The 27,995-nt window shown below is 43.5% G+C and overlaps 1 protein-coding gene across 2 annotated transcripts in view; it reads left to right on the top strand.

Moving 5' to 3' along the window:
• PLXND1 (plexin D1) overlaps positions 1-27,995 on the top strand; it is a 123,699-nt gene that overhangs the window by 33,366 nt on the left and 62,338 nt on the right. For both annotated transcript variants that reach the window (XM_073351269.2, XM_073351270.2), the window contains exons 3-11: positions 3,189-3,320; positions 5,528-5,628; positions 6,349-6,478; positions 8,585-8,759; positions 10,262-10,370; positions 12,234-12,336; positions 20,733-20,837; positions 23,345-23,434; positions 24,701-24,794. In XM_073351269.2, the coding sequence (XP_073207370.2) occupies positions 3,189-3,320; positions 5,528-5,628; positions 6,349-6,478; positions 8,585-8,759; positions 10,262-10,370; positions 12,234-12,336; positions 20,733-20,837; positions 23,345-23,434; positions 24,701-24,794 (1,039 nt within the window). The remainder of the gene's footprint in view (positions 1-3,188; positions 3,321-5,527; positions 5,629-6,348; positions 6,479-8,584; positions 8,760-10,261; positions 10,371-12,233; positions 12,337-20,732; positions 20,838-23,344; positions 23,435-24,700; positions 24,795-27,995) is intronic.

Below are 27,995 nucleotides of genomic sequence, written 5' to 3'. Positions count from 1 at the left end.
TTCCCCAGGCAGTTTCAGCTGAATACACTGCATTTTTTTCCCACCCTACAAATGTTACATCACATCACTGTGCGCTGTTAACTAGCTGATATATTCCACCCCAGAGGTGGCTGCAGGGAAATCGGGAGATTCAGGTAATGTGGGCAAATTGTGATCCCTGGGTGAAAGGCACTAGAAAAGTGTTGTTATTGTTGATCATCTCAGAACTGTTTGGTGGCCTGTGTGAAATCAGTTGTCACTCCCAGTCCAGTTTGCAGTAGAGAGGTGTCCACCTCACATAAACCACTATCACATGGCACCTTTGTTGGCAGCCTCAGCAGAGAGAAACGACTACTAAACTCTGAGATGTGGCCCTTCCCATGCAGGGCTGAGGCACGTTGACACGGCAATATGAAGGAAGTGTGCTCTGGTGCTGCCCACGCGGTAACTGCACTGAGAATAAAGAGTTCAGTCTTTAGGACTTTCAGTACAGCCCATTTATCCATTACTGTATTCACAGTAATAGAAAAAAAATCATTTGACAAAGCTCGCTCTGAGCACAGGCTTTCATTCTGCAATAAAGAATTAACTGGATATTACTTTAATCTATACAATGATATATGCTGCCTGGTAATTGGTATCTGTTAATCAGTATTTAAGGCTACAGTGTGATTGTGTTGTATTTAATATACTGTAGAAACAAAAGACCTCAGTTGAAATGCTATTTTATGGCATTTTTTTATTAGCAGTGTCCTCTAATAATTTCTTCCCTTGATTTGTTGGTTTTTAAAAGCTCCTTATAGACTGAAGAATCACTGAGTGATCATTCCCCAATGCTAAACTCTGAAGCAGGTCTGAATCCATGCATATAATATTGTATCTCTGTTGAAACAATGCACTGAAGGCAATGTAGGGCAACGCACTAGCCTCAGTCAAGAGCCAAGGTGCAGGGCCAAGGTTTCAATAACCTCAATGCTTAGAGTTTGCCAAAGGAAGGTTTACGTTCCAGCCAATCACAGCAGTCCACTAAAGTCCCTGCATCAGTAAGCCCACAGAGTAGAAAAAGACCGTCTAGGAGAGACATGCCTGGAATCTGCTTTATCTCAGCCCGGAGCGAATAGTACATAATTTGGAATATTGGATCAAAATACTTGGAGAAGAGAAAATGAATCCAATTTCTCTCATTGCTTCCAAGTGCTCCTGGCAGAAAAGTGGGAAAGATCTCAAAGAAGCTCTCTGGTTTCTTTTTTGCCTAGAGGGGGAGGTAATCCAACAGGGTGATAGGCAATTGACATCATAGCCAGGTGCACAGGGCCAAGGGTGAAGACACATCCCACATGCAGCTCCTGTTCACACAGTATTAACAGTTCTGCTTCCATTATCATATCAGAGAAAGCAGCCTTATCTGCTGAACGTCCATTAGAGAGAGGCTCCTGACTACCCTTGACTGGGATAATTTGCTCGGATAGCTATAATTTAATTCTGCAACACAGCTGCGTAACCAGAAGCCTTTTTACCTTCAGGGCTCTTTGTTACTTGGCATGGCATACGGAATACTTTGTGTGGGTTATAATTCAGATCTTTGCTGTCCAAGAAAAGATGGCAGGAGGGCAGAAGTCATGTTTGACCAGCTCCCCCAGCAGCAATGATGGCTGCCAGTCACATGGGGAATCAAACATACTGCAGAATGGCATATCATAGGGGCCATTATTTGCACCACAATTGAGAGTTGTTAAATAATGCTTTCAAAGCTGCTAAGCTTACAGTGTAGTGTAAAAGTATGGCAGAGCCTAGCACCGTCCCTGGGGATACAGGGATTTTCTGCTGAGTCATCCTGATGTCAGGTGCTGGAACCCAGTAAACAGATGCAGAGGTATTTTTGCTGAATTACTCAGAAGTTAGATCAGGTTAGGTCTAGTCAGCTCCAGTCCAAAAGCATAAGAGCTCCCCATGGCTGTATCTACACTATCCCTTTCCCTAAAAATTTCCCTCAGTTGCTAACACCAGTATAGCTGCAATAGGGGAAGCTCTAGACTAGCTAACTAGACTGCTGTCTATCAGCATTATTACCACCATGTCACCCAGCCCTGCTTTGAGGGTTACACAATGGTAACACTGTTGGCAGCCTTGTCTGTACTGGGGCTCCTGCCACTGCTTTCATTGGTGGAGCTACAGCAGTGCGTAGCAATGGTGGGAATTTTTTAAGGGCAAAAAGGCTAGTGTAGCAAGGCCTCTGAGGCACCAGGACCCACAGAAAGAGATGTCTTGTGAAGAAAAACACTAGGAACAGCCAAGCTTGTAGGAACAGGGGGAAAACTAGCTGGAAGAGAGGAAGGATGGTCTTGTGGTTAAGGCACCGAACTGAGAGTCAGGATATCTGGGTTAAGTTCCTATCTGTAGAATTCTAGTGTGACTTCAGGAAGTCCTTAATCTTTCTCAACCCCATGTGTAAAATGGAGATGATAATATTTCTTCTCTTCCATGTTTCTTATCTATTTAGTTAGTAGCTTGCAAAGTATATCTACAGTGCCTAGCACAATGGGGCCTCAACCTGAGTTGGGCCTCTGAATGCTGCTGTCATACAAATAACACTTTTCTGAGCATAACTGTTTTAATAAAGATTTGGAAATAAAATAATTTTCCAATATGATGATAATAATGATAACAATTAATTTGCCTGTATATGTCTGAAGACCTAATTTTTATTTTATTTATGCTGGTTTAAATCAGGAGTAACTCCACGGAGATGTTCTGAATTAGACTGACATAACACCAGTGTGAGATCGGAATTAGGCCCTGTAAGTCATTGCCGTGGCAGGATCTTCACCCTTTCATGGCAGAAAAAGGGAGTTCCATGCAGCTTGCTAAGTAGGAGTCTTTGGCCTGAGACATTAAAAATGGAGATCCTGTCAAAAGATCCCATAGCATTTCCCATTAGAGACGGGGTTTGCCCTTCACCAACCAGTATTTCCCTTCCCCTCACAAGTGTTCTGTGTTGCAAGCAGAGTTGCTTCCCTCCACCCCAACAGTGGCTGCATTTTAGTGGTGCTGTGTTTGTGCAGTTTATGGAGCACTTTGGGATAAAAACTGATGTTAAAATATAAGGCATTATTAGTTACCATTTTACTTCTGAGTTTATAAAAAGAATGAGAAAAACATCTCTCCCATAACAATGTTTGATCTCAACAGATGGTTCTTTCTCACTATAGATTAATCTGAACAGTGACATGAAGATTATTAGCAGGAAGTCAGTTTCAGTGGCTTATGGGGAATCCGTTCATCCTATCATGCAGTTTGATCCTTCTGATTCCAGCTACCTCTATCTCATGACATCCTATCAGGTAGGACTTCTGTTCTCCATACATTTGGCAAAGTGCATTTGTCTGATATTTGCAAACAGCATTGGCTTAGGGAAAAGAGGAGGAGAAATATTATTTTAATACCAGTAATGCACAGACTTGTAAAGGTTAGGAATCACTCCAAAGTTTAGATCAAACCTTTTCAGAACCATCCATACCTTTTGGGTCTACATAGCTAGGCTGGAAGTCTCACAGGAACAAACTTCTTTGCAAGATTTCTGGTACCATTTCCTTCTGGCCAGGCTAGAAATATTGTGAGAATAGCCTTCTGTCTAAAGTTTTGGTCCTGGCACTTCTGAACAGAACTTGGAAATGCAGAGGGACATAAAAACTAGAGATAGGTCATAGCCTCAAAGTTCAGATCCAAATGTCACCAAATTTGAGGGTATTTGGATTTGGAGGTTTGTGTTGACCCATTACTGAGACCAGACCCAGCTGCAAAGTTTAGTTCTGGATCTGAACTTTCCCAAGTTTCAGCGGGGTTGGATGCATGATTCATGTCAGCTTCACTTTTAGTGAAATTGAATAAAAAGTTACCCAAACTTTTTCAAACCTCATAATGAGTATTTGGAGTTTGGGGCCAGGGTTCAGGTTGATTCCTGTTATCTGAACTGGTTCACCCATCTCTGTGCAACTAAAGGTGAAAGCTACAGTGAAACATGCCTTAAGCAATTACCTACAGGGCTGGCAAAAATAAGTAGATGTTGGTCTTTATCTGAAATTTGGATAACATTGTACTAGAAATGTTGGGGATACTTTTAAAGGGTCACTCAAGAAAAAGGTTTGCCTGTTAGAGCTGGTCCTCAGGGCAGGTTTCACTGTACCTACAAATTCACACACTTCATCTCATAGGAGGGCACTATGCAGCATGGAAGGCTCTGTCTTTGGAGAAGCCTGAAAATTCCACAGCAGGAAGAAACAAATGGTCTCTCCTTGCCTTCTGTTAAGTGACAACTGAGGAGGAGTAGAGTTCAGTTCTTGCTCCAAGCCCTGGTGGTCTGTCCTGAATTATATTTTAATTTGTTGAAACAGACACACAACTACTACTTTTGTATGTTGTATTTATATTTTCCAGCTGTAATTCCCTGCAGACTGGCCATTATCATTTCATGGAACTCTCCCAGGGTGCCTGTCTAGCTAATATCTCAGACCCCTTAAATGCCTCACAAACACTTAGGAGCACAAAAAGACACCTGCTATGAACTTTATCCTGGGCGGACTAAAACCCCATGTACAATACTTCAGATCAGATAGTTTGGCCCTTTCCTTTAAATTGGGCCAGATCAGTTCCTTTTGCCAATGGAATTTACATTTTGGGAATCTTGACAAGCATGTGTGGAAACTGTGCACAGCATGTGTTTGAGGAGAAACTGGCCCAGATGACTGGTTGTTTGAGATGCTGAGTACCTTTTGGGAACTGAGGGCTCTCACCACCTTGCATTGTCAGACTCTAAATTATCAAGTTCCACTCAGTCTTCTTTTCCAGGTGTTTAAAAACCTAGGAAAGAAAGCATACAAGTGACAGCATTCTCCCCTTCCAAGTGGTTCTTACAGAGCAACTCACCAGAGGTACTGCTGACCTATGTGCTATCCCAGGAGTCATATTTCCCTACATGTGAATGATTTTGTATTCCTAGGTAAATTCTGGTCACTTCATAAATAGACAAACATTGTTCACTCCCTTCTAGAAGGGGTCTGGCAAGTATGAAATCTTGAGATTTTCACACTGATCATGACCCAGGTAATGTGCGGTGAAATGGTGACAAAAACTGGTCCCATCTGAACCATCAAAAGGGTTTTATATTTTAATAATATTGCTGTCCCTCATCTTGCAGTTATGCTGAAGATGCTGGCTAACAAGAAACAGAGACATATAGTCTTCTGTTTGCACATAGTGCTCCCATTACTCACCGAACCATAAATTGGAGTGATGGAAAAGTCTAAACCATGCCCCTGCCAAGGCAGGATTGTTCCCCCTTAGTACATTTCCTAATACATTATCTAGTCTATTATTCAAAGTGGTTCACCACATGTGAGTCTCATCAACACCTCATTAGTGTCAACTACAAGTTTCCTTTCCGTTGTCAAGAAGTGCACATACACCAGAGAGTTTGGGTTTTTTTTGTGGCATCTGAAAATGTTTGGATACCTGGGAATGATAGTGACCTTGGGTTTTGCTTGTTGCACAGATGACGCGTGTGAAGGTGGCTGCCTGTGACCAGTATGCAACATGTACGGAGTGCTTGGCTGCAGCTGATGCTTATTGTGGATGGTGTACAATGGAGACCAGGTAGAACTTCTTGTATCTTCTCCTGGGTGATTGTCTTTGGATCTCTTCCTCAGAGTTTCAGCAGATTGCTGTTTTGCTGCACAGCCATTCTAGCTTACAACCTTTGCCTGATCTTTCCCAGTTTTTACCAAATACAGGGCAATCCTTTTAAAGATGCCTCAATCCAGTCTCAAGTTTTGAGAGTGTACTTTTTTGCTTACACTTAATTGCATCTGCATTTTTTTATGACAATAGCTAATTGTGAATGCAAAAAAGAGGTGTTAGCCATCTAATCACTTGACTGTGAGTGCAAACAGCTAGTTAGAAAGCTGAGTCCCGTCATTGGCAGCTGCAGTTACTTGTGGGCACAATTCAACGCATACCCAGAAATCAGGCCGCAAAATTAGACTCTGTCTTCCCAAATCAGGTCCAGGATTTTTGGTCAAACACACATGTACATATACAGCTATTTCTCTCGTGTTCTGCACTCAGTCGTTGCGGTCTAATATCTCCCCATCACATACACATATTTCCCACTGATGCTAACAGGAGTGGTGTGCTGATATCATGACAACTGTACCCATTAACTATTAGCAGTAGCACAATAGGCTGAAACACAGAAGTTGGAGAAATGGGAGGAAGTCTACAGATTTGTACAGGACCTTCTTTGTAATTGTCACAACAGTTTTATCAATATTTCGATAGGCATCTCACCATCAGTTGTGCCTCTGTTTGTTTCAGGTGTTCTCTGCAGCACGAATGCGTTAATTCCACTGAGCCAAATTTCTGGACGAGTGCAAGTGAAGGAGTGCAGCAGTGTCCTTCAATGACAATCATGCCATCAGAAATTAATATTGACAGTGACAACAAGGTACATCTAATATGGATACAGGTTAATGAAGTGCGATGGCCACAGGTCACCATCTGTTCTCGGTGCCCACAGATGTCATTGCTCTAGCTAGGATAATGGTTCCAAACATTTTGGGGGCAATAATACCAGTTTGCCAGACTCCCACCTCATATGTCCTAGCTGGTACCAGCTACTGTTCACTGCTTCCCGTTCAGTGGTGAAACTGGTCATTGGAGCAGCCCAAGCACCACTGTGTATTTCAGAGCTGTGGCAAAATTTTCAAAAGCACGGAAGTCCCATTTTCAAAAGCGACGTAGGCACTTAGGAGCCGAAGTCTCATTGAAAATCAATAGGGCTTGGGCTCTGACATGCCTTTATGTCACTTTTGAAAATGGGACTTAGCCTCCTAAGTCACTTGAATGCTTTTGAAAATTTCACCCATTAAAAAAATGGGAAAAACAATGGGGGAGAAAATGGTGGGAAAAAATTTAAATTTTGAAGTTGTTCCCTTTCCTGGGGTTCTAAATTAATTCATCTGTTTTTCATGAAAATTTTTATAATTTTTTAATCAACATTTATATCAAAATCAACTATTTTTGAAATTCGTAACAAAATGGTTTCTTTACCAAAACCCAAGTTTCAGGTAAATGAAAAAATTTGCTAAACTCTTTGATAATGTCATTGGTTTTATGGAAAAAGTTTTGGTTTTGAAAAAAGGGAATTTTCCACCCAAATAAATCTTTTTATTCTAAAAGACTTTGATCAGCTCCAGAGTGTTGGAATGAGTTACTGAGTGGGAAGCAGGCAGCAAAATGAACCAGTGCCCAGCACAGGTGGGGAGAGGGAACCCAGCGTACCAGTCCCCATATCTGGTACTGCTTCTCACTGCCTGGAAACAGCTGGGTTAGAAGAGGGTCACTGACTATGTACTTAGTTTTCATCACAGTGCTGAATCAGCAGCAAACTTGTATTTTAATTAAGTTTAGAGATCAGTGTGAGGCTCAGAGTTTGGATGCATCTCCAAACGTCCCCAGAGCTCATGGGAGATGTTCAGTTCAGGGTCTGGGTCTGGCAGAGCTGGGACACACTGTCCTAGCCACAAAGCCACAGAAAACTCTCATTTGGCTCTTTTGAAGCAGAGGCTTGGGACCAAATGATCTTCTGGCGTAATCCTATTGACTGTGCCATGGAGTCACAACTGCAGAGAACTTAGCCTTTGGGGTCTTATTTTAAGATAATGTACAAAACAAAAGCCCGTACTTCAAAACCTTCAATTCCTGCAGCTGCTTAGGCAAAAAGTTTCACAGCAAAGAATAAACCACCAAAAATGCATTTGAAGTTCCCTTTGGAGGAGTGCAGAGCAATATTTTCTCCACCAATCACCAATAGCCCTTCAACCCGAATGGCCTTTTTCATATACACTTCAGTAAGTTAGAGCAGCTACCCTGCCCCCTTTCCTTGAGCTCCTGAGAGGCTCCTCTCTCCCCGGCAGGGCGGAGGGCATGAAGATCCCATGAACTTCTTACTGGGGCAAAAGGGTCTCCTCACTATGGGCCTGAAGTCATCGGCCTGAAGGTTTGGCTATAGACTAGAATTTCCCCAAAGTTCAAGAATTTCAGATCCAGAGTTGGTTTGTCCCACTCTCTTCTGTTGTTTCATGGGCATAATCCCACCCTGGTGGTATTTGAAGTTGCACAAGGAGCTGCTGCTGTAAAGGGAAGAGGTGTGCTCCAAGACAAGGTGGGGATAGAACCAGTAAGGTGCTTAGGGTGGAGTGGGCTAGGTGGCACATTCCGGATGGAAGGGAGCAGTTTAGATATGTGTAGTGGGGCTCCTACCTTGGCTTTGTGTTTGGATGACCATCTGAATAAAGCACATGGCTAGTTCTGAGTGTCAAACTATGAACTTACCCTATATATTTACTTACGGAAACAATGGAACTCTATAGTGATAAAGGTGTATTACTGTAGCAATTTCTTGTACACCATATGACAAAATAGATACTGAAAAAATCAGCTGTCAGTGGACATGTTTGCTGAACTGGTTAGTCTATATGCTTCAATCACCTTGTCCAACTCTGTCAATCACTTTTTATAGCAATAATTGAACTTTTTGTCCAAATTTAAGGCCATGATAATCCAAATAAATGGGAACATCCCGAGCCTCAGTGGAATGGAGATGTCTTGTGATTATGGAAATAATATCTACACTGTCGCCAAAGTCCCCGGAAATGATGTAAACTATTTTATTTATTGTAATTTTCTTCCAAGAGAGAAATATCCCACGTTCCCACCCAATCAAGGTATGTAATGGAAAATGGGCTCAGTGTACGTTCCAAAACCTCTTTTATGGAATTAATTTTCTTCATTGTTGTGTTGATTCTGGGGTTAAAGGTTATTTTTTTGCAAATAATACTATTTATAGAAAACATTGGAAAAAAGGACAGCTGCACAGCTTCTCTAGTATATGAAATGTCACACTATAATCATTGCTGGAAGTTCCTGAAATCTTTTTACCGTCCTAACATGAGTTGTCAATCAGTATTTTCGAATCCATCTATTATTACTGGTGGAATTGAAAAACCAGTTCAGGTATGTAACTTATTGGGTTTTGCTTATGTTGTCTAGATAAAATTTGTTTTTAAATTTTCTTTTAATAAGTACTGAAATCTACAAGTTTAAGCTCTTTATAACTAATAGCATTATTGTTATTTCTAATTATTACTATTTTACTTTCCTTTCAAAAATACATTTCAGAAAAAAAAATCCAGAAGAAAAAGTGAAGTGTGGTCTGAGACAGCTCAGGAACACTAATACCATCTGCATGCTGCTCTTTCCAAAATACTAAGACTGAAATCTTCAAACCTGCCCACAAACTTTGGATGCTTCCAAAATTGGATGCTCAGCATGAGATACCTGGGACCTGACGTTCATAGACACTGCACATTTGCAGTCCCACTTGAAGTCAGGGGAGGTGGGCGCCCAACGCCTTTGGAAATCAGGCCCAAATTGTTTCATGCTGGGTACAGTGAGGCATCCAGAATCTGTAGCCAATTTTGAAAATTTTGACCTAAACATTCTAGACTTCAGGGTGGGATTTTCACAAGTTTTCACCATTGGTCTAACTGCTCCACTGAAGTTTAATCATTGGCTTCAATGGGAGCAAAGTTAGGCCAACACTCTGAGCACTTTTGAAAATCCCACTCATATTAGGCAGTTTTAAAAGATGTCATTGATATTCTCCCCAGCTGTAGGAAGAATGGTAGTGATTGAACTGCTTTGTATTATTGTTTATGGTAATGTCCAAGCCAATTTCTGGAAGCCTATCTTTTGATTTTTTATGCACTTCTTGGAAGAGGCTTTGAGTCTCATCCCAGGGGTGTTTATCATAAGATTTCAAAAAATTAAGTAATTAAGCAAACAGCAGGAGAAATGTAGTTTACAAATGTTGGTAGCCAAAAATGAGACTTTTCACCATTTTCAGTTGGTTTGTCCACACTGAGAAAATGACTGAGGTTTTAAAACATTTTGACTAACCTGATTTAATTAACAAATTTAAAAATACAACTTAGCACTTTGTGTAGGCAAAGACACTAATTTAACTTTGGGGGGGAAGGGATTTAAAGGTAGGGGGGCTAAATGAGGAGGAATATATGAACTCTGAGAGGCAACCCAGAGGAAACCCCAGAGAAAAAATTTCAGCAGCTGGGATATTGTTTACTCAGAAGTTTTGTCTTGCCCTCTAAGATTGAGCAAAAATAGAAACTCTCTTTTGATCCAATATTCTTTGGCTTGCTTGTTTCAGACCATGTGATTGTTCAAACTGCAATACGGGTCAACGGCAAAAATATTGTCTGGGCCAATTTCACCATTTATGATTGCAAAAGAACTGGAAATATTTACCCCAAAACAGCGTAAGTGATCTCACCTTTCATAAACTACAGCAACCAAAGCAGTTTGGGGGGAGGTCAGAGTTGGGAGAGAAGGCAGGGTGTTGACAAACAGTAGCTTGCTCTGCTGTGTCTCACTTTAGAACCTGGTGATTGAAACTTCCAAATCTTTGTGCCAGGGGAACAGATGTAAATTGAGCAATTCAAAATGGTGTGCATGCATCATTTGAGGGTGCTTGCTTGTGGGGTTAACTGAGCAGGAACAGCCCTCCCTGCCAGCGGGACTGTTTGAGTCCTGGGCAGGATTTGGCGGGATTGAGGATGATGATTGCCAGGGATTTATACAGGAAGGTCCTAGCAGCATCTCAGGCCATCTGGACATTTCGATGAAGCCTGGCTTATCTTTTTTGTATTTTATTTTTTTAAAAAACATGAACAATATTTTTATTTGAAAGTTTTTTGTGTTAACCCTTAGGGTGCTGGCTAATCTCCAACTCTTTAGCACTCGCATGCTAATCTGTGTGTGCATCGAATATATCTAATCAGTATACTGCATTTAATCTAATCTATAGTATTTATAGAGAATCCATCACCATAGTATCAGGAGACCTTGTAAGCGTCGTACCTTAGGGACTGGACAGTTTCCAAGGGTTTAGTGGAGGTATCTGAAGGCTGCTGTGCCAAGGAGAGGGAGGGTTTCTGGCTGCAGGGAAGTGAGGACAGATCTGTACTCATGCCTTCAGATTCCCAAATGGCCCTGTCATCACCCCCTCCTTCCCCCACATCCCCCAGAAACAAGCCCATCATCTCGTGGCTGACCTTATGACATATTCCACTGGCAGTTTCTGACCACTTCCTCAAGCTGGAAACCAGCAGGGTATGAGGGGGAATCACAGCAGGAGGTGAAGTCTGGGGTGCAAACAAACTGGCCTGGAGCCCAGAGCAGCTCTGTGCAGTGATATGGACCAGCAGCATGTGGCTGTGGGGTGCTGGATGGGGTGGGGCTACAGTGATTGTGGGAGGGTCCAGAAGAGGACTAAGAAAGCCAGAGGAACCTCATTGGAGAGAGAGGAGGGAGTTAGGAGCAGGGAGCCAGATAGGCTAGAAGGAGAAGAGGGGACTGAAGAGAAGCCAGGTATACTTGGCTCCCAACTCTCTACTGAAAGCCTTCAGACTGGGTATGTTTGTCTTTTGGTTCTAAGGGGGGTTAAACAACAGAAACAGTCAGACAAATAATCCATGCATTTGACACGCTGAGTCCCATCCCATGCATTTCCAGAACTGCTTGGGAATAGCCATGTATCTCTCATTGGATATAATGGTTTGTTGGTGCTGGTTTCAACCCATGGAACTCTGTGCATATTTACAGGGTATAATGATGTGACCCAATGACCCAGTCAGTGTAGGGTTCCACAGCCTCTACGCAAAGCCATTGAAAAAGCCACCAGAAAAGTTAGCGTCACCTGACTTAATGGGACAATTTACAGGGTTTAAAAGACATATTTTTAAAAATGGGAGAGGGGCTCAAATACTCGCTGGCTGCCTAAAGTCACTCTGTGGTCCAGAAGCTTTGACTGTGTGAGCCAATTAATGGAACTGACACCTTTAACTGTTTGTGGAGAAGTCATTCCCCACCAAGGGCCAGCCTGATTCAGAATCAGGCGAACAGCCTCAAGAGCTTTGGGCGTCAGCATAGCCATAAAAGGAGGGATAGAATGACCAGAGCCTTCTCTGAATGGATTTGTCCTAGGGACCATAAAACAGAGAACACAGAGTCTACAGGTATGTGAAGAACTATAACCTGACACTGACATTGGGCTCTGCAGAGGGGGCTGAAATCTGCACGGCCTTTAAAAATTAAGTACACCTGCTTTTTATGCATTTCAGATGTACCAGTTGCCTCTCGACCAAATGGAAGTGTTATTGGTGCACTGAGAAATACATGTGTGTCTCCAATTACTCTGATTGTGAGGACTCACTAAAGATGAATGTAAGGCACATTGGGCTTTGTTATTTCGTATGATTTTGTAAGTTGGCTGCATTACTGTTATTATTTTCTGCCTTTTCCTGGAGAAATTTCCTGTGTTGATCAGATGCCATTGGTTTTAGAATACTTTACTGGAATATATATGGGGTCAGCTGTGGGGCTGGGACTCAGGAGACTGAGGCTCTGCTCCTGGCTCTGTCACTGACTTGCTGTGTGGCCTTCAGAAAGTCTCTTCCTCACTCTGTGCATCAGTTTCCCCTTGTGTAAAATGAAGATAATGTTCCTGCACTTTTTAAAGAGCATTGAGATTTGGAAATAAAAAGCTGTGTGTAAATGCACAGGAGTAATGACTTCTAGACACTAGCAAGCTCACAAGTTCTGAAAATGCTTCTGTCTGGATTGGTGATGGGATACAGAGCTGGTCACCATTTTAATCTCTCTCCAGTTAGTATCAAGACTACTTAGCATTTATGCAGCACTGATTAACACCCCTGTGAGGTAGGTAAGTAAGTATTCTTGCCCTCTCTTCACAAATGGGGAAACTGACGCTAAGGTTGGTGAAGTGACTTACCCAAGAGCATGCAGAGAGCTGGTAGCAGAGCCAGGGTTAGAACTGAGCAGTTGCTAGTTCCCAAATGTGTGCTTGATCACATGGTGTCTCCAGGTAGTGACTGAAAGTGGTTACATTGAGAGGCTATTCAGTGAGCTGTGAAAAGTGGTTCTGTGGTCTCAGTCCTGCTTCTAGTAGATAAGTGTCACCATTACATAACCTGTTGGCCCCAACTAGCACCTTTGTTAGCAGCTGCAGCAGAAGGCATAAACATTTTTGTTGAGATGGAGTCTAGTCTGCCCTCTCCATTCTGGAAGTGGTCCCTCTAGACTGAGGAGCAGGCATTGTGGGGGAAACTAACACTGAGCTGAACCTGTTCTACAGCTGAAAAGAGGACTTCAGTTTCCAGGGCGGTCAGTCCAACACCTTTCATCAGTTTATCTCCGGTTTTCTTGCAGTTGACACAGCTTTGTGTGTCTATGTATCTTGTAACAGAGTAAAGAATTGTTCGTGTGTGGGGTTCTTCCAACATACATGTTCAGCTTTCCTGGTTATTTCAGCAGGCTTTGTCCCTTGGTTCTTTATTACTGTTCAACCTGGAGCAGTGCCTTGATTTCCACGCACCTGGGGATGCCTGGATTTAAGCAATAAAATAAATGTAACAATACCTTATCGTTCATTTAGCTTTTACTAGGCTGTTGTGGTACATTAATGAAATGGCAGCTAACTTGCTAGAGCGCCACCGGTGAGTGCAGAAAATCGCCTTTATCCAAACAAATTACAGCTCCTAATAACAGAAACTTGGCGTAGTCAAGCTTCTGAAATTTAAACTGAAGCGAATTTAAATAAAATTGGCCTTTAGCAATCAATTTATTGGACCTCAGAGCTAAGCTTTTACATTTTAAATTGAATATTTCTTTGGTGCTAGCACTCTGAGCCTCTTTCAAGCTCATTGAGACAGAGATTCCCCTTGCTTGTTACCTTTATACAAGGACCTCGGCCATATATTAGACTTTCCATTCGCTCTTCCAGACTTGACCTCAGTGATCTGATGGCTTTCCATTCATGTCCCTTCATACCCTGCCTCCCTTTGTGGAACTCTCTGGAACTCATGTAATTCATTAAAGAAGGAAGGCAGATATGACCAATACATTGCAACTTTATCCTATACAGTTCTTTCCTTATAAAAACAGTATGAAAGGCTTCCTGCAACTGTTGAGTCACAGCGAGTCAAATTGTTCTTTGAGAATAATATTCATTGCAGATTTAACCTTCTTCTCTGCTTGTGACTCATCTGTGAACAGATTTTCCAAATCTCTTAGCAGTTTGTAATTGTTAAATGAACAGTATAAATCTGCAGCCCTTGCTTTTTCATGAATCATTCACTTTGGGCCAGATTCTTAAAAGTTCTCAGCACCCAACATGCTGAGTTCTTTTGAAAATCTGATCCTTTGACTCTTTGCTATTCTGTGTGTGGGACTAGTCACTAAATCACACAATGTTGTTACTGCTGTTTGAATGAGTAGAGTCCTGAAAATCTGCAGAAATTCACTTTATATCCCTGGACCATTTTTGCAGATCGTGGATTGGATGCAGATACAAATTTTGTATCCGCGCAGGGCTCTATGGACGAGAGAAGATTTCTAAAAAGGAAAATAAATAAATGCAAACAGGGACTTAGGCCATGTCTACACTACCACTTATTTCGGCAAAACTTATGTCACTCAGGGATGTGCAAAAAACACATCCCTCATCGACATAAGTTTCTCCGGCATAAGTGGTAGTATGCACAGCGCTAAGTTGGTGGGAGAGCTTCCCTCGCTGGCATAGCTACTGCCGCTCATTGTGTGTGGGGGGGTTAATTACGTCCACGGGAGAGCACTCTGCCATCAGTATAGAGCGGCTACATGAGAGATCTTACAGCGGCACAGCTGCATCATACAGCTGTGCCACTGGAAGGTCTCTAGTGTAGACCTAAGTTCCCTGTAAGCTGCGCAGCAGCCTATTTAGCGCCGCGTCAGTGCTCAGGAAATCCGCCTGGGGACCGGCTGCGACCAGAGGAGTGGCCCAGACCTGCTGCGGCTGGGGAGCCCCTCCCACAGTCCGGGGCACCGCGGCCTCAGCCAGGATGGCACAACCCAGCCCAGCCCCATCCGCGGCCAGGGCAGCCCAGCCTGGACCCAGTCATGGCTGGGACAGCCCAGCCTTGTGTCCCCGTCCCCCGGCCCGAACCCAGCCCCGACCTGGACCTGCTAGGACCAGGAGAGGGGTGCCTATCCTGCGGCCCCAGCCCTGGAGCTGCTGCATGAAGAGAGACCTGGGGGGAGTTCCTGAGCCCCATATCCCCAGTCCCACCCCAGAGCCCACACCCTCAGCTAGAGCCATCAAATGAATTCAGCTCCCCAAACCAGCTGATACTCCACTTTTCTTTAAAAAAAATACTAAGGACCTTTTTCAATAATAACTAGGTTGAATTTAAAATTAGACAGGCCAAAACACCAGCCAATACACTCCAGGGACCAATCCTGCACTGACAGGGAGTGATTGACAACATTTAACCCAACAAAGTCTTTTCCATCTCTAATGTCTGTGGGTCGGATCTTGATGCTCTTGTTCAGTTTTTAACCCCTGAGAGTTTTGCCTGTGCAAGGACTATAAATTAGTCTGTCACTGCTGTGATGGATACCTTAGAAATAACGTAGCCAGACAGCCTGTGATTCTAAAATTAACCCTCAGTCAGGGATCCATGGTACATCTCTCCACCCAATAAGAGATGCAAGTCACTTCCAAAATAACAAACCATCACATCATGTTCATAATCTTGCCTGCGTAGCGCACAGTCACATACACTGTCCCACAGAATATATCCTGGGCTTACAGTGAATGACAATCTTCTATCGTCACAAAAGGAATCCAGAGATAAGCTAATTTGGGTTAGTATTCATCCTGAGCCTGTCCCCCATTCACAGGCAAATTCTCTTCTGTGGGCCACATTCCGCTCCCAGTGTAAATCCAAAGTCATTCTGTTGGCTTCAGTGGACTTCTCCAGATTCACACTGCCTTGCTGGGAATGAGAGCAGAATCCATCCCTGTATCTCCACAAAGCCTGAATTGTACAGCCCTGAATGGACAGGAGAGGGAAACTCAAATCCCTTGCCTCATGCCCCCACCCTGTTTCCTCCAGGGAAAAAATCATTCATAGAGCATGTTACACCTACTGCCTGATTGTTTTGATTTTGCTTCTAGAGGGAAAGTATAGCAGTCTCAGTGACCCCTTGACCACAGCCTCACCTCACAGCTTTTCAACCTCTAGAATCCTTGGACTGTCAAAGGAGCAAACTTCCTGAACCACTGAGGATTAAAATAATCAGATGAGCTCAGTGCTGCCAAAGGCAATCACCTCCAGAAGGCTCAGTGAGACAGATCCTGAGGTCCTTACACAGGCAAAACTCCCTCTGGAGTCAATGGGAGATTTGCCTTAGTAGGGACAGAATAAAAGCTGGGTAAGAACCCTGAGGATTTGTCTCCAGATTTGGATGCATCTGAGAATCACTGAGTCTCTTGAGTTCACAGCTGTTACTACTGAAAAATTTAGAGCAAGTCTTTGAATGATGCTTCAGGGATATGAATTTAGTTTTAATTAAGGGACAAATCATCAAAAAAAAGTGTGTGCCAATGGGTACCCACATTTGAATGCACAGTTGCACATGAATATCAGGCTATTGCATGCACATAAATGCCCTTTTGCACATACAGTTACCCGATGTGTGTGCCTAGTTGCAGTAATTGTATATACAAATAAAGACATATACTGTGCTTGCAAGCTGTGCCCTCTTTTATTCAGTTATATGGGCCCTTTTCATTGGTTCACAGTGCTGATTAATTATGGAGAATGTAAGAAGTGTTGCCCAGTGGTGAGAGTGAGGGACTGGGAATCAGGCCTCCTGGGATCTGTACCTGCCCCTGACACTGGTTTGCTCTGTGACCTTGGGCAAGTCACTTACGTTTTTCCTTTGTGATTCAGTTTCCCCACCTGGAAAATGAAAATAATAATAGTACCTACCAATGAGACTTATTTCCTTTTTGTAAAACTCCTTGACATCCTCAGATGGTAGGTGCTGTATAAATGCATAACAATCATTTAAAAGATTTACGAAGGACTAAATCCCAAACGTAAAATTTTCAGAAGCACGTAAATCTGATTTTCAAAAATGGCTTAGGCAGTTAGAGCCAGATATTTAAAGGGATTTGGGCACCTAACAATCTAGATAGGTGCCTGGTAGGATTTTCAAAAGCACCTACCTCCAATTTAAATGCCTTTTAAAATCTGCCCCGAGGAGCCTACATTTCACTGAAAGTCAGTCAGACGTAGGCTCTGAAGTCACTTAGGTGCTATTGAAAATGTTATCCCAAGTGGAAAAGATACATCCGTCTCTGATTTCCTTATTGGTGCTAAATATTCCAGATACATTCAGGTAGAATGCATCTGCTGTGCTGCTGAATATACCAGGTACGCGCACATACTCCTGAATGTACCAGTGTAGATTCTAATATCCCATTGATTTCACTGGCCTGGCAGTGGATGACAGTAGTAGTGCAGAGGAGCTGATTGAGAATCAGCAACCAACAGATTAGTCCTTAATGTTTTTAATAATCACCATGTACTTGTACACAGGATATTTCTACTTAAATCCAAAGGAAATTCCTGGGACTTAAAAAAAACAACACATAGCATTATTGGATTGACTTTTTTCTAAGAAATCACTGCATGGAACCTGCAGCTTTGCTGACAAATGTAGAATTGCACTGAAACTTGTTCATTGACATGAGATTAGCTGGTTCTTGACACAAGGAGAGCAGGCATTAGTTTGCAGAGAAGTGATAATTTTGTTTTCTATGCCTTGGGATGAATTTGAAGCTGCCAAACCACATCCAGAAAGAAATTGGTCATCTTTTTTATTTTTTCCTTTTGATTGATATTTTGGAAACAGACTCCCTTTGGGTCCTTATGCCTGTTCCTCTCCTGCCTCCACAAGGTCTAATGCTTGTTCCCATCCCTTCCCCAGTACTTCACTTGCTCAGAAAGGGAGAGCAGGAAATAACTCTTATGGGTTGCTCTTCAACAGCCTTGCAGGGCTCATGAGCCACTGATTGGAAAGTATTGTTAAGAGAATCCAGTGCCAGAACCTCTTACATTTTGGTGCATCAGATAAAATGGGACCCAGACCCAAACCACATCTGGATTTGCTTTTGCTTTTTGCAAAACCAAAACCCTTTTTCACAAGCTGATGTCTAGTTGGCCATGATGAGTGAGCAGGGGATGAAGGCGGAGAATTCCTGAGGGGACATTATGCAGAGCCTTGAAGATCAGCTTGAATTTGATGAAGTGGAGGAGAGGAAGCCAGTGGAGGAATCCAAAGGGAGTGGAATAACATGGGCAGAAGAGTGTGCAGGGTAGATTGTCGTCCTAAACTGTAGGGAACAAAACAAAGACACTTGTCTTACTATCATTATTGTTATTTATTAATCACTAATTGGCATTAGGCTTGCTTGAGCCCAGGGCTGAAGCCAAAGTGCAAGCCCCACCGCGTAGGGCTGAAGCCGAAGGCTCAGGTTTTGGCTTCAGTCCTGTGCGGCAGGGTTCAGGTTACAGACCCTCCTGCTCCACCCGGGGCTGAAGCCCTCAAGCTTCGGCTTTGGCCCCACTGCCCCAGGGCAGCGAGGCTCAGGCTTCAGTCCCCCTTCCTGGGTTCATGTAGTAATTTTTGTTGTCAGAAGGGTGTCACGGTGCAATGAAGTTTGAGAAACCCTGAATTCAACATTTACAAATCTTTCCACATTATGTAAAAATCAAGCACCTGTGGCATCGCTGCTGAGAAGAAAATGCCACGTCGGCTCCATACAGGAGCATTTTAAAAATTCAGGCCCTTTTCCCTGATCCAACCATGAATGAGCTAATCAGCTGGAAAATTCCCTTTCCAGTCATTGATGAACAGCAGGAGAAGGGACTGCAGGACAACAAGTTAATCAGCCCTGTGAGAGTATTTATCTGGCAAGCCAAGCTGGTTGCTGTGACATGCAAGGACACACAAGACCATAGGAGCTTTCACATAAATTTTCAGTCCCCGGCTGCATTCGCTTTAACCCTTTTCACTCAAGGAGACTATGGACTGAAATCTCCCTCAAACCCTTTTCTTTGTTGTTTTTACTTCTCTCCCCCTCCCATGTGTCTCTCTCTCTCTCTCTGTTGTTTAATCTTCATGATGAGGCAGCACTGACTGTGCTTGGTTAAGATCAGTGTCCTGATAAAAACTGAAACTCGGTTTCCGCAGTCAAACAAACACTTTAAGATAATTCATTGACCCTGAAGCCATGCTTAGAAGAGCCAGGAGAGGCACTTTAAATGCTAGGAGTTCCCAGTGCACAGAGAGCTTCCAGCAATATGAAAATGTTCAGCTGTGTGTCTTAGTGTTATACAGCCTGATTCTAATCTCACGCTGGTGTAAATCAGGAATATCTCCACTGAAGTCAGTGGAGTTACACTGGAGTAAAACAACGGTAAGTGAGAAGAGAATCATGCCCTTTGTTATAAATTATTCTGCATATCAGATCAAATAGTCTGCTGTCATTTACCCCAATGACTCCACTGTCAAAGACATTACTCTGGATGTCCCCTGGGGTAACTGAGAGCAGAACCTGGCCTAGTTTGTTGCTGCTGTTTGCAGTGCAGTTTACATTTCATGAAAGAACAGGATGGGTTTGTCATAAAGATCTGGGCTTAGAGTCAGACCAGTATCGGAGCCATCACTCCCAAGTGAGAAAAAAAATTGGGGGATGACACAGGATGAATGACTTTTTAAAATAATTTTTCAGTTTCACTTGGATCTTTAAATTCACCCATACTTTGGCTGCTCCTTCTCTAATGCCTCTTACAACCCTTTATAGCCCCTCACCCTCATTCACACACTCACATATACACTCTCACACTCTGTCTCTCTCACGTGCACACACACGTCTGAAATGCCTATGTGCCGAGGAGGCCACTGTAAAGTGAAATCTCTGCAGGGGCTTAAAGAAATGTGCAACACAATTTACAAGACATTTTGCTTTCTGCTGACGAGAGGGGATCTTGCAGGAAGCTTTGTCACTGTACAGTGCAGTATGTTTTTTGAGTGTCCCTCTGGCACTTTCCTCTAGCACTTAAGTGACTATAATAATGGGACTGTAGTTACAGCCCCAGAGTGGCACCTGATGAGAGCATATGGTTTTGCTTTTGATTTACAAACAATTTTTTTACTGTGCAAAGTGAGGAGTTCCAGATTGACAGCCCTGTCACGGGGAGACTGAAGTCCTCTATATAACAACTGAACAGGTACTGAAGGTGGAGCAGCCCTGCAAGACGAGGCAAGAGAGTTGTTCAGTTTTCATTCCCGTTTGGTCTTAGACTGAGACCGCCAGCAAGGGTGCCCGTTAGTGCTGATAGTGGTGGGGACAGCTGTCTGCTGGGAGCTGGACTGAGGCAACCATCTTGTTGCTATCACACAGCCATCAGATGGTATTGATTTTTGTTCACCACCTTCCTGGGCTGGACTTAAACTGGTGACCCAGAGGTAAAAGGTTAGGGTCACATTCCCAGTTCTATGAGCCATGCAGTCTCCCTGACAGCATGGGGTCAGCTTGTGTTTTCATTTTGTTTAGTCGGCTTCAGGCTGACTTTAAGGTATGACTGAAGGTGATGTTTTCATGACTTTTCTGTGTTTCCTTCTGTCTGTGTGATAAGGAGGCTCAACATGCTCGCAGCAAAGTTTCCCATTAACCTTTCTTGGTTTTCTTGTCTTCTAAATTACAGGGCACCACTGACTGTCCACGGATTGTACCTGCCTCGCTAGAACCTATGCCCACTGGGGCATCTCAGGACATCATGATCTCACTGGCTAATGCTGCTTTCTCCAAGGTAATTGAATTTGTAGGCAAAGCAAAAAGGTTCAAATGAGCTAACCAAGTGATCCTACTGTGGCACATAACAAGTCCAAGAGCCATGCTACTGGATTCTGCTGAGGGAGTGCCACCCTCTGCCTATACAGGAGTGAAGTCCCAGATCCTCAAAGGTATATAGGCACATAACTCCCATTAAAATCTAGTCCTAAGCAGCTTACCCTTTCCACCTTCATTAAACACAGAAATAGCTGTACTAGCAGAGGACATTCATGAAAAGTAGCCACCTGAGTGGGTGGGTTGAAATAGAAAAAGCAAAGGGAAAATTCATCTTGCATACGGACTTTCTCTAGGGATCTATTATAGTTAATGCCAGACCTTTCATGGCATGCATGCAGTATGTGGATTTATGCACATTGTAAAATATCCACTAGAACAAAATGTTTGGGGGAAATAAAATTCACACTTTTTGTGGATATGTTTTCCATGTTCGATCCTGTGAGCGTGCAGGTGTCTGGCTCTCATGAGGGAATGCTCACCAAGCAATGTGCTGGGCAATCCCCAGGGCCTTGCTTCTGGAAAAGAAAGAAACACAGTTAAAAGGAAAAGCTGACATGAAGACCAAGTTAAGTCCAGAAATATAGGCAGAAAGCCCCACACTAACCAAACCAGCAAAGAAATATATTTTAACTTTACTTTAAAAAATGATGTCCCTTTCTGTGAAATCCTTTGGCATGTAGGTAGTTGCATGGGGCAAATGCAAATCATAGCAGTGGCCACAGAGTGATGCATTCTGGGATGTGTTTTAGAAGCCAGGAAGGGACAGAGGAAATATAATAAATGCTGGTATTTATGGAAAACTGTCTTGTGTTGTTTTGGGTCAGGTTCTCCAACCTTCATGTGCAATTGTGGGTCTAATTCATCTGCACAGTTACCACAAAAGCACATGCCAAATGGGGAAATGTACACACCAATGACCAGTTATCTTGTCTTTTATTCAGAGTGATGAGCAGATCTTGGGCATGTCTTCAGGTGTAAGGGGCTTGGGCAGCAGGCAAGCAGAATCAGGCTGTAGGGCTGTGATGTTAACAAACCTTCGGGAAAACCTGTAGATTACACCAGCAAAGAAAACTGTTCTTTGCTGTAACTTGGTTGCAATTTCCTGTCTAAGGTCTGGTATTTGTAAATAAGGATGTGCCCCTGTATTGTCAGCAAAATGGGAGAAAATCCGGCTTCCTCTGTGGAGCCACAAGGTGGCTAAAGAGGAAGACATAGCACGTGTAACCTGATCAGCAATGGAATAAACAGGAAGGTTACTGAGGCACCTCAATTCCCAGAGGGCAGCCCAGACGACTACCTTGCCATTTGATTTCCTCACTCCTCCAGTCTGCAAAATCCTCCTGGAGCAGCAGAGCAAGATTAGTTCTGCTGCTTTGCTCTTGAAAAGCTCTGTAACTCATGATCATTCCCCGCACAAAGGGGATCCAGGAAGCGAGATCCATTGCTGCTGCTATTGAGACTGCTAATGTGTTAATGAAAGAGGGAGAGGGCATGGGTCGGTTTAAAGGGCATACATTAAAGATTGGTGTAATGATTCACCGTCAAAGGATTTCAGCCTCGCTCTTGCTGCCGCACGTGTGCTGTGTGAGTCAGTTGGCTCCTGCCATGAATCAGGAGCTTCTTTCACGTTTCAGGCTGTTTTATCAAATCTGTGCGGTGGTTTTTAGGGTATATTTAGTGCTCATTAAAAGTGCTGCACTGAGCCTCGGAGATGGGATTTAGTCACACAGATGTGTACACTAGGAAGACCGGGAGCAGAATTTGGCCTCTGGTGTTATTAGTAACATAGTGTAGGGAAATTTATTTTTGAAAAATACTGTGTGCCAGATCCTTAATTGTACCATACCTCTGCTCAGCACAGTTGACACTAGGGGGACAAAAGTGGCTTTAAGCCCAGATGACTGGCCATGTTACAGTTTAGCTTAACCAAGACTCCTAGAGACCAGTTTGGCTCTTGCTGTTACTTAGAACAGCCTCAGAGCAACTCTAAATTCCACCCTTATAAAAGCCGTCTACAAGTCATTGTGCTGGCTGAGGATCTCCAGAGTACTATACACTTTGGCCATGCCACCTCCCACCCCTACTCAAGCCGTGGATTCCCTCACTCCAAGGGAGATCTTCAGTTGTCCTGTCAGAGCAGCTTTCCTATAGCAGACAAGGGCCAGGATTTGTCCCTTGTGTGATTTTTAACATGGTGGCGATTAAGCAGTTACTCCCTTTGTTATTTATGATTAACCAGGGTTAATCAGGATCTGTAATCCCCAAATTCAAACCTTTGAGTCCTATTCCAACCTCTGACTAATTTATCCCATTGGTAACTCCACTGATCCATAGAGTTACTTCTGATGTTCACAGGAGAAAGAGATCAGAATCAAGCCCTGAAGCTCCATTCATCTCTGACTCTGGTGGAAAAAATAGGAAAGTATGTTGTTGCAAAAACTCTCTCCTCTTGTCTCTTGCTTTTAGGATACTGTTTTGGAATGTCATTTTGGAACTGACAGGACGTTTGAAGCCAGATGGGTGAACACCTCCACCATTCAGTGCAGCAGTGTCCTGGTAAGTATCTGGGCAGAGGGTCTGCAAGGCAGTCTGGGTTGTGTTCCAAACAGGGGCATTTGGATAGGGCCCATCTCACCCCTCCCCAACATACAACAAATAAAACACCCCCTCTCCTGCAAACAGTGCGGAACTGGAAAAGAAACAAAGCGGCTTTTAGCATCGCCAGAGAGATGCCCCAGAGTGCTCTTTGCATGTGCTGATGGCTGGGGAGAGCATTCCAGAGTCACAGGCACTCTGCTTCCTGTCTTCTCTGCATTATCCTACGGACTGTCTAGCAGCTCTCACCCAACTCAGTCTCAGCGTTAGTACCTTGGTTCCCAGCATGTCCCAATACACTTCACTGGCCTCGTTTAGGGAGTTCCTATTACAGGGTTCATCTAATCCTGTTGCTTCTAATCTGCCCGTAGGCAATGCTCAGTATTTCAGGAAAGAGCATTTTGTCACTTGGGGCTCAATCTTGCAAGGTGCTGAGTCCCCATAACTCCTGTTGGTGTCAGTTTGAGATGAGGACCCTCAACATCTTGCAGAATTGAGCCTTTACAAGGCCTAATCATGCCCCCATGGCAGTCCATGGCAAAAATCCCCTTAGCCTCAGTGGGAGCAGGCTTTCGCCCTGTATCCGCTGAACATATGTCAGAGATTTGTGGAGAGACTGTATCAGCTATGGGTATGGTGGGGAATTTATAACAACTGGGAAGAAAAAGATGCTGTAGCTATGGCCTGAAGAATAATCCCTTATTTACATACATTGATCTCCGTATCCGTTAGTAATGTCCCCAAAATATCCAAGTTCCCGTAGTGCCATATAGAGTTAGGTGGTACCACTGCAGAACAGGATTCTGATGGAAACATTTTAAAAAGAAGGTTGAGGGGAAAGTTTTCCCCTAGTCATATATTTTGGTGGAACATTTTAAAATTTGTAGACAGGGCAGCCTATTACATTTTCTTGCTCATTTCCACTTAGAGATCAGCAGATACAGGCCCCTGTGTTAAATAATACATCCACGGTGGATGGTTCTGCTTTTGCTGAGGTCTCCCTGAAAATAATTAAGGAGGACAGAAAAAATACCCCTCCTTTCCTTTTTCCCTGCTTCCTCTATTAAAGATTGGAGCCTCTCATTCTGAGAAACAATGCTATAAAGTGTATGAGCACTGTTATAATGAAGGATGTTAGTCATCTCGTGTGTGTGTGTGTGTGTGCAGGGGGTAATCTGCTATTTTAGTAAATTACATTACAACATGTTCACTTCTTTCTTCATGCAGCTCCACACATCAGAAAAAAGCCATATCTTCCCGGTAAACCTTCAGCTGAAGGATAAGCCAGACAGATTCATTGACAGTCCACAGATGATGACAGGTTTGGGCTGAAGATATTTTTCATTCTGCTTTAATTTGGTTAGGTTAAAGGCTCCTAAAAACTAACAAGACACTAGAGTCACAAGAGAGAGAGATTTCAGAGTAGCAGCCGTGTTAGTCTGTATTCGCAAAAAGAAAAGGAGTACTTGTGGCACCTTAGAGACTAACCAATTTATTTGAGCATAAGCTTTCGTGAGCTACAGTTCACTTCATCGGGTATCAGATGCATGCACACAACTCACACAAATCTTATACACACAGCTTAATATGCATGAGTATGTGTCCACACAGACCACATGTCAGATACATTTACACCCCCCAGACAAACATGCATACACAGCCGTAGACATAAATCCTGCATACACACACAAGATTACCCTCAGGCTAACACCCCAGTTTAGACGGCTTGCTTGTCAGCAGTGTATAGAACAGAACATTCTGAAATAATAGATCTCAACAGAAAATGTGAAGTGTCTCCCAGGGTCAGTGAAGGAATTTAGCTCAAAGGAGATAAGCATAGATGGAGGAGGGCTCTTGCAGAAGCTTTTATGGGAACTGGGATCAACATTTAATGCATTTTAAAAATTCACTTTTAAAAAAAATCTTGAGAAGGAATAGAATGTATAAACATAATTCCCCCAGACCCACGCTGTATCTCTGGGAAAAATACAAGGGTTCTTTGAAAAGCTCCTTGCTGCATCAGCAAACTAAACAAGGAGCAAAGAATTCAGATTAAAAGTGCACCGAAAGCAGTGGGGGAGTAGTGGAGCTCTACTCTAGTGGCTTGTCTGCTCGGTGATGTAACACGCACCACAGGGGTCTGGTTTCTAAAGTGCACTAACATGATGCACATTAATTGGTCCATGTAGACTCTGCTGGTGCGCACTAAAAGTTCCCTAGAGTGCTTTAGTGTAGCGCTGAAACAGGATTATGTTAAAGCACACTAAGGAGCTTTCAGCATGTACCTGCAGCATCTACACAGACCAATTACTACACAGCCTGTTTAGTGCGTTTTAGTGCATTACCCCATATGTAGACAGGCTGCTTGATTAGGGCAGAACAAGCTCAGTAGACTGGCCTGCCAAGACTTAATGTTCGTGTGCTGACTGCCTCCTCTATCCTGCCTCTCTGCCTTTGCCATGCTTTGAACTCTCCAGCTAAACCTGTGCTAATGTTGCATGTAGCATCTATGAGGCAGGTTCTCCTCTCACTTACACCAGCTTCACATCATTGTGACTCCAATGACTTCATTAGAGTTACTTCTAATTTACGTTGGTGTGAGAGGAGAATCAGGCCGTTTGCATGAGTTATAGTGAGAAGATCCTGACTAGGCTGAGAAACACTGAAACACATCTATTATAAGCCTGGACAGACAGATTTCCTGGTAGGATATGGCAGGGTGCAAGGAGGCATCTTGCAGGGGAATCAGGCAGTGGGGAAAACATTGAAAACTCAGTATCGGGGGATCACGAGTGAGAGGTTCCCAGGGGCAGAGTTCCTTGCTGGAGGGGATCAGGATGAAGGCACTTTGATTTCTTGAACTAATCTAAGTGGTGAGTAACAGAGGGAAAGGGGCACTGAGCTGGGGTCACTTCTCTTCATGATAGAGGATGAATCTCCAGATGAGTGTTGTTGGGTTCAGAAAAGACAGAGAGGGGAACACCTGTAGCCTCCTAAATCACAGAGTCCATCAAAGAGCATTGAATCCACATCCATAGTTGCATGGAGGAGTGGTTAGTTTATGCGGCCCAAGTTTGGATTCAAGTTTGCATAACTTGAATCAACCTCTCTACCAACTAACTTCTCTGGTTCCACTCTACCTTAGTCAGATTGGTACATTTGAAACTACAGAGAGGTTTACAAAAGCAATTGCAGACCAAATGTATGGGGCCAGTTACACAACAGTATAACTCCTCTTTTGGCCTTGGTCAAGCTACTTTTGATTTTCCCCACTCTCGCTGATTTTCCCTACCTTTCTTTATCAGTCATTATTCTAAACCATGTTTCTGTCTCCGAAAATATCAAAGAAAGTGTAACCCATTACCTTAGTCTTAATAGTGCCCAGTGTGACACACTAACTCAGGGAGCTAAACCAGCAATTCTTGCATGGAAAACGGGAGGTTTGCATGCATAATTGTGAAGACTCAATAGCCTAAGCATAGGTGGATTATTGCATTATGTGGGGAGCTGGGAAAGGGCATTGAACCCCAGACAAAAAATTGACAACAATTTGGTTAAGTAGTTAGAGCAGGGAGATAAGAGTCTTAGGTTCTCTTCTTGTCTCACTTCTGACTTGCTCTTTGACTTTAGGCAGATTGCAGGGGCCTATGTTTTCAAAAAAGTTCATATATTTTAGAGATCTCCATTTCAGAGTGTTCAGTTTGAGACAGCCAAGGTCTGATTTGGCCACATGCTAAGCATACACAATTCCAGCTGAAGTCAGTAAGAGCTATGCATGCCCCTGGAACCAGGCCCTATATCTTTCAAGTAGGGTGCGCCAAAGCAGAGGAACCCAAAATCAGTGGGCACTTTTGAAAAGGTAGCCTTTTGGTGCCTCAGTTTCTCCTCTGTAAAGGGGTGATGGATCTGCATATGAAGGCAGGGGGGATTCATTAATTGTGTGATAAAATTCTTTGATATTCTCTCTGGTGAAAAGTGCAAGAGAAGTGCCATTCCTGAGTAAGATTATTTCTGTGTTTTACACGTTCCTGCAAACATGTGTGGGTTTGAGGGAATGGGGAAGTGAAAATAGTGTTTCCTGAACATGTTTAACGGTTGATTCATAGGATACCCACATTTCAACGACTAAAGGCTTGAGGCAGAGGTGAAAGTAAGCCAGTACGCCCTGGTATGGCGTACCGGGACCAGTTTTCCCAGACGCTAATTTAAAGCCATGGGTAGCGGCGGCAGAGCCCCAAGCCCTTTAAATCTCTGCCTGAGCCCTGCTGCCAAAGCCCTGGGGTAGAGGTGGCAGGGCTCTGGCAGGGATTTAAAGGGCCCTGGAGCTCCAGCCGCCGCTACCACCCCAAGCCTTTAAATCCCCACCTGAGCCCTGCTGCCCGAGCCCTGGGGTAGTGGTGGCAGGGCTCTGGCAGGGATTTAAAGGGCCCTGGAGCTCCCCGGCCCCTTAAATCCCCTCCAGTCCTGCCACCGAAACCCTAGGGTAGCAGCGGTGGGGCTCCAGAGGGGATTTAAAGGGCTG

This window comes from Lepidochelys kempii, chromosome 7 (assembly GCF_965140285.1).
Source record: "Lepidochelys kempii isolate rLepKem1 chromosome 7, rLepKem1.hap1, whole genome shotgun sequence".
NCBI lineage: Eukaryota > Metazoa > Chordata > Testudines > Cheloniidae > Lepidochelys > Lepidochelys kempii.
The sequence above is the reverse complement of the archived record's forward strand: the minus strand, read 5'-3'. Positions and strand labels throughout refer to the sequence as shown.